A 7,125-nucleotide genomic window follows, 5' to 3' on the forward strand; every position below is an offset into this window, starting at 1 on the left:
TTTTTTTTTTTTTTTTTTTTTTTTTTTTTTTTTTTTTTTTTTTTTGAGAAAGGTATGCGAACACAATAATTGTAAATATAGCATGATAATTAAGTGACTGCTATAAAATAATAAATTACATAAAACGACATAATATGAATTTATAAGTGAGTTTATAATCCAAAAGGACAAATTATTAACTAGTACTAGTATTAATTTTGAAAAAAAATATAAAAACAATACAATTTAAAATAGAGATAAATGCAACCAAAAAAAAAAAAAAACTGTACGGTACCAATACAAAATATAAGATATTATGGGAGCCAAAAATAATATGGAGGGAGATGAAGACTAGGTTCCCGCTCACCACCACTATTTACCAGGGCACAAATATAAGATATGAAAGCATCAAAAATTGGCCAAATGGGACCATTCACAATTGAAAATTCACTCACTCACACACACACACACAAATTAAACCTAAACCTAAATGTTTTGAATGTTATTGTTTTTGTCTCAGCTTCTTAGTTTCACTCTCAAATCTCATCTTCTTAGTTCTCACACATTATTGGCTCACACTTGACATGTTTCATGACATTTAATATTTTTTTTTTTTATTTCTTTTATGGTGTGGATATCATTATTGAACTTTGAATTGTGTAAAATAAGTTTTAGAATTTATGTGTTATTTAACTTTTATTTTTGAGTATGTTATTTGTTCTCTTATTTCTATCAACAGAAAAATAAAGACAATTTGATTGTGTTATTATTATTATTAGCTTGTAATTTCATGCATATGCATGAATACACTTAAAGATATACAATAACATACATAATATAATTCCTATATATGTAATTTAAATACTATTGATAGTCATTTTTATATTTTGTTAACTCTTTAAAAAAAATTTGTAAGGATATTATTAGGTATAAAATGTAAATTGTCCATTTAAAAAAAAATTATTGGTAAGCTTTTTATTTATTTATTTATTTATTTTTTTACGATTCATTTATTCTAGATTTTTTGATTTTTGTACTTAATAACTCACTTGAATGAATATTTATGATTTAGTCCCACATTTAATTCTAAAATTAAGAAATAAAACTCTTTAAAAATAAATAATTTAGGATACATGGCACAAAATTGGAACTTTAATTTGAACCTAACACAGTCAAACCTGATGAGGTTTTAATAACTCGTTCTTTAAAACCGTCTAGGTTTTTCATGTACTTCAAATCACTTGTTTATCAAAAAATTTAATATGTATAAATAATTTCGAATTTTGGTCTTTAGAAAAATTCTATATTAAGAAAAAAAAATCAGCAACATATCTTTTAATATATATACAATGTTATTTTGAAGAAAATTACAAAATTTTAACATTGCCAGTTATATATTAATATATTTCGTTGTTCCAAAATGGGTCACTTTGGATAGCTCAATCACCAAAGGTGAGTGGACTGTTGTATATCCCGTGATACAAAATGAAAATTCTAGTTGCCAACCCAACAACACAAGCTCTTTTGCTATAGTCGCTTATATGTAACAACATGTGTTGTAGGTCGCCAGCTGATTTTGTAGGAAGTAAGAACCTCTGCAATGACACCATTTTATAAGCTTCTCAGCCTTGTTTATATTTCCAAACTTCCTCTTATTGACACAGGCCCTGTTGCAGAATATGGATCAGCAGCATTTGCATCCCTTGTTATGTGAATTTTGCTCCTGAATTGTACCACAAGTAATGGTATATAGTATCCTCAGTCTTGCCAACTGGAACGCCAACCTGCAACGACATTTATATGATATTTCAGAGACTAATTCAACTTAAAAAAAAAGGGTGACAAACATAAGTTACAAACATTTCCTACTGTTTACTAAACTCCCAAAATTTGTTAAACAAAAGAGCGGGAGGCCATGTAGGAGAAGCCTCCCTTTTCAATCTATGCAGTGGTTCCTTATGATATAACTCTAAGATTCAGAAAAGAAAAGAAAAAATTTGTATTTGGCAAAACACTGAAGATATAATTGGCTTTACTGAAAGTGGTTATTTCTTTGTTCAAGAGATGTCACTGAATGGCAGCTCTCTCTCCAATAAAAAAAACTCCCCCAGACTTTCTCAGGGCTACTCATCTTCAGGGCATTAAGTGACAATTGAAACTATCTACTAGAAGATTAGACAACACACCTCATTATTAGGCACCTCTACTTTGCGCATAATCTGAGAAACCACTGTAGAGGGTTGCTTACTTTCCTCTTTAGATGGTTCTTGAGCGTTTTCCTCACGGAATCCTCAACAGATGGCAGTTGAGCATCACCTGCCTCAGGATTTTTCCTCGCTGTTAGCCACTGTTTGTGGAATTTCCTCAGTGTGAGGTTGGGACCTCCGCATCAGGTTGCTCATTGTTCTCTCTGATGGGGTCCATCTTCATTCTCCTTCTCTTGGTCCCCATTTTCATTAACTATATCACCAAAATCAGAGCATTAGTTAATTGAAAACATGAAACCAGATGTATGTATTGGAAGGTTTTTTTTTGGGATAAGTAAAAGATAATCTTATTGAACTATGACCGATGAATCAACTAGCTGAACATTACAAGCTGAGATTAGAGAATCTAAAAAATCCAGAAAGGTACAATACAGGTGCTTCCTAATGCAAACATTCAATCAAAGAGCATAACTAAGCTGTTTAATGATGTGAAGGGGGCATTCTGCACCATCAAAGATACTGATATTCCTTTCTCACCAAATAGTCCACATAATACACAATAGAACAACCTTCCAAATCTCTACACTCCTGTGATTACATGGATTTTAATCCAGAATTGCATTTCTGTGACAAGTCATCTTGGTCTCTGCAGGTTCACACAAGCAGGCTATGTTCTACAACTTATAATTAGGTGCATGCTTAAATGAAATGTCTATCACCATTTACCAAATCTTCATTCTTCCAATATCACTCTGGCTTGAAAGGTCCCAAAGAGTCAAGAGAAGTACTAGATCCAAGGTTGTAACAGAAACATAAAAAACCAAGCTATAATGATGCATGTATATGTAAAACCAAATCAGGATTTTGTCTTCTGTTTTTTTTATTATATTTTTTACCATCAATTTTTTTTTTTTTTTTTGAAAAACTGCCTGCAATTATATCCATGAATTATTCCTGAGAGAGAGAGAGAGAGAGATAATTTTCTTCTCTTTCGCCCCCAAAAGAGGTCCCTTTTGAAGAACTCAACTACACTGAAGTTTCACAAAAATGCTAACACAGATGCAAAAAAAGAGAGCTTCTCTTTTCCTCTCAAAATCTGATTTTTTTGTTTTTTTTCACTTGCCCATAAAACTAGTAATAATAAACAAATCACTGTAATTACACAATTGTCTGCATATACAAACCTAAAGCTTAACATTAAAAGTTTAAAAATTATAATTCAAACTCAGGATAAAGCAGATAAGCCACAAGCCAAAAATGAAAAAAAAAAAAAAAAAAATCCCTAGCTAAGGCGTGTGTAACTCTAATCATTCAGTTAAAACTTAAAAGACACTAATATTTATGTATAATCTATAAGTAAACAAAGAAGAATTTGATACACCATTATAATAGTCCCTGAGTACCAAAACCAAGATTTCCATAAGACATTTTAGACCAATAACGCATTGCACAAGATCTTAAAGTGGAGGATAAAACTTAACTCCCTAGTTCGATAATCAGATAATTAAGATCACTGCATGTTTCCATCCCAATAGTTGAAGTTATCAAAGGAGAATTTGCTTATTTCTATCAACACAACATACAACTATGCATGAACCACTGAGTTTGAATACTTGAAAAATGAAACAATACCAATTAAGTTTCTAAAAGTAAATAATAAAATACAGGAAATAAATCAGTAAAATAGTAGACATATAGGAAAATGATAAATGATATGATCACCTCAAGTTTGGAAATGATCGTTTCTTCTTTGAAATATACATTATGCTGTGAAACCTTCTGCCTTAACCATCGCTAAACTGAGATGAGCCAAAAAAAAGAAGAAAAAAGAACAGCCAGCCAACTTTTTCCCGCACCCAACCCAAATTCCAAATATATGAAATGCAAGAAATTGTGCTTTGTAAGGGCCATTTCCTCGAATTACATTCACGTACAAAATCATACCAAAGTCATCTTCATAGCCATTCTGATTAGCTTCAAGCACAATTGCTCCCAAAAAGCAAACATTTACATTGAACAATCCAGGTGACTATTGACCTATCCAAAGAGAGATCCAAAAGCCTCAAATGATGTGCATTGCAAAATATTTGAAAGCAAGAGAATCAATGGTTAATCAGCAATACACTTGCTTGAGAATAGAAGATATGTGTGGATAATAGCTAAAACCAAATGTCCAAGCAACTCTTTCTGAAGCTTAACTCAAGATATTAAACAAAGAGATCATTCCATGAGCAAAATTTCTTTCTAGACACTAAAACAGATCTGAGGAAAAAGTATGACTCTCCTTGGCACTTTCTTTAACAAAATTGGAGACCAATAAATACCAGGTCACATTATTAGGTATGAAACCATTCTCCACTCCCTTATGTAGAATCAAATAGGCTTTATCAAGCATGTCCGCTTTGCAGTGCCAACAGATTAAAGTGTTATAAGTAATAGCGTCAGGACAGATTCCTTCAAGTTGTAATCGATCAAAGAGATTCCAAGCCTCCTAAAGACGCCTCATCTTGCATAAACCATTTATCAGGGTGTTATAAGTGACTATGTCCGGCATCAAACCCCGATGAATCATATCTCTTAGAAACTCAAGTGCACTATGTACTTTTCCAACTCTACAAAGACCATTGATCAAAATATTGCACGAGATATTATTAATGTTAAGTCCTTTCATCATCATTTCTTCAAACAGCACCAACCCTTTCTCAACAGCCCCAGCTTTACACAGTGCCTTAATTAGGCCATTATAGGTTATTATATCAAGAGGGCATCCTCTAAATAACATTTCATTTACAAGCTTAAATGCTTCTTGGATCTCACCTCTCCTCAGAAAAGCATGAATCAAAGTGTTGTAAGTTTCAGTGTTGGCAATTACACCCTCCAATAACATATCACGATAGACTCCCAAGGCCTCATCTATCTTGTTGGCTTTACAAAGTCCAAATATTAAAGAATTAAATGTAAAAATATCAGGTTTACAACCTTTCCTAGACATTTCACCAAGCATTTCCAAAGCTTCATTAATCTTTTCATCCTTGCACGGAGCACATATAAGGCAATTGTACCCTACTGTATTCAGACTAAGTCCCTTAGCTGACATCTCATTTAAAACATCACTAGCTTCCTCTAGTTGGCCTGCTTTGCAAAACCCATCTATCAATGTTGTGTATGTTACCACATTAGGTTCGCAACCCCTTATTGCCATCTCATTAACCAATCTGCAAGCTGAAATCAAAGAACCCTTCTTACAAAGCCCATGAATTAGCATGTTAAATGTAAAAACATCAGGGGCACAGCCAATACTTAGCATGCAATTGTACATAACATCTTTGGCTTCATAAAACCGTCCACTAGTCACATACCCATTAATTAAGGTATTGAAGAGCACAACATTTGGAGCTGGCACTTTATTCAACAATGCCCTTGCTTCATCAACTTTCCCCTTTCTACACAACCCATGCATTAAAACTCCATAAGTTATATTATCAGGGGAGAAACCCCGATGAAGCATCCGATCAACCAACTTTGCTGCCTCATGAATCCGATTGAGCTTGCAAAGGCCATGGATTACATCATTGAAGGTCTGAACATCAGGTGTACAACCCATAAGAAACATTTCATCCAAAAGTTTCAACGCTTCATTTACTCGATTATTCTTAGAGAGTGCATGTATCAAAGTCTGGTATACCACTGAATTCGGCACACACCCATGCTTAGTCATGTCCCTGAGGAGAGAGCATGCAGAATCCACTTCACCAACCGTACAAAGTGCTTTCATCACCACCCCAAAAGTGTAGGCAGTGGGAGAAACACCCTTGCTCAACATGTCATAGAAAACATTAGGTGCAACTTTAGGACAATTCCCAGCCACCAATATATCCAATACAACATTATAAGATCTAAAAGTTGGTTCACAAGAATAAATACCCCTCATATCCAAAAGCAACCTAGTTGCTTGGCCAGGCAAACTGGCACTCCCATAATATTTCATAATCATAAGGAAAAGGGTCTCTTTAAAGACAATCCCTTCTTCTTTCATCTGCATCAACAACCTATCTATGACCTTAAACTCCCTGGCCGCCCCTAGCTTATCTATCAATACATAATACACATCAAATGAATGGCAATAGCCCTTCTGGGCACCCGCCCATTCGAATATCTCCATTGATGTGGGCACATCAAGTGGGAGCTCAAGCAATTTACAGAGCTGATAGGGGCTTATTTGATTAAGTGACTTCCTAAGCTCTTTGAGGTCAAAGGGTTTAAGTAACCTTTCCCACTCAGTCTCAGACTCTGATAATCCATTTTTATCATTCAAGAAGACTCCATGTCCGTCATCACTAAAATTTCTACCACTAACCCCACCTAAGTAAATCGCAAAACAATGGGTTTTGAACAAAGATTGTAGCTTTTTGCTCACATGGGTTGAAAGTTTTGATATTTTCAACATTAAAAAGAATAAATAGCTAAGAATGTTCAGAAACTAACCCAAAATTCAGAGATGAGGAGTATCTATGAAGCAACAAGGCGAAATAGCAATGACCCTTCTTCCGATTTGGTCTGAATTTCAGTTTCAGTGAAATGAGTGATGAATCATGAAACTCTAAGAAAAAGTAGTAACTTGTACCTGGAGAGAAGTGGTGAGAAAACCATGGATGAACAACAGGGAAGTCAGAGCTGTGACCTCTCTATTGGCTGAGCCATGCTTGTTTAACCGGTAGAAATTCAAAGCTACGGTTTTTTTTATTTTTATTTTTTATTTTTATTAATTTTTATGATGAAGAATTGGAGCTTTGGAGTTAGGGATGATACTGGGCCTAAAATTTCAATGGGAGGCCCAAGGCCTTATCGGAGGGTATGAAGTAGCGGGCCTTACGTTCACATATTTGCAGCGTGAACTTTGAAGTAGCTTTGCAGCAAGTGTACTTATTTTAATTTTTAA

At 34.1% G+C, this 7,125-nt stretch overlaps 1 protein-coding gene across 1 annotated transcript; it reads right to left on the bottom strand.

The window, feature by feature from the left end:
• Positions 1-1,351: 1,351 nt before the first annotated feature.
• LOC115971874 (pentatricopeptide repeat-containing protein At5g64320, mitochondrial-like) lies at positions 1,352-6,912 on the bottom strand. The gene is made up of 3 exons (XM_031091975.1): positions 3,909-6,912; positions 2,166-2,439; positions 1,352-1,763 (listed from the first exon to the last, which is right to left on the bottom strand). Exon 1 carries the CDS (start codon positions 6,631-6,633, stop codon positions 4,678-4,680), a length of 1,956 nt encoding a protein of 651 aa, XP_030947835.1. The 5' UTR covers positions 6,634-6,912; the 3' UTR covers positions 1,352-1,763; positions 2,166-2,439; positions 3,909-4,677.
• Positions 6,913-7,125: the final 213 nt, after the last annotated feature.

The sequence above is a fragment of the Quercus lobata genome, chromosome 12 (genome assembly GCF_001633185.2).
Source record: "Quercus lobata isolate SW786 chromosome 12, ValleyOak3.0 Primary Assembly, whole genome shotgun sequence".
NCBI lineage: Eukaryota > Viridiplantae > Streptophyta > Magnoliopsida > Fagales > Fagaceae > Quercus > Quercus lobata.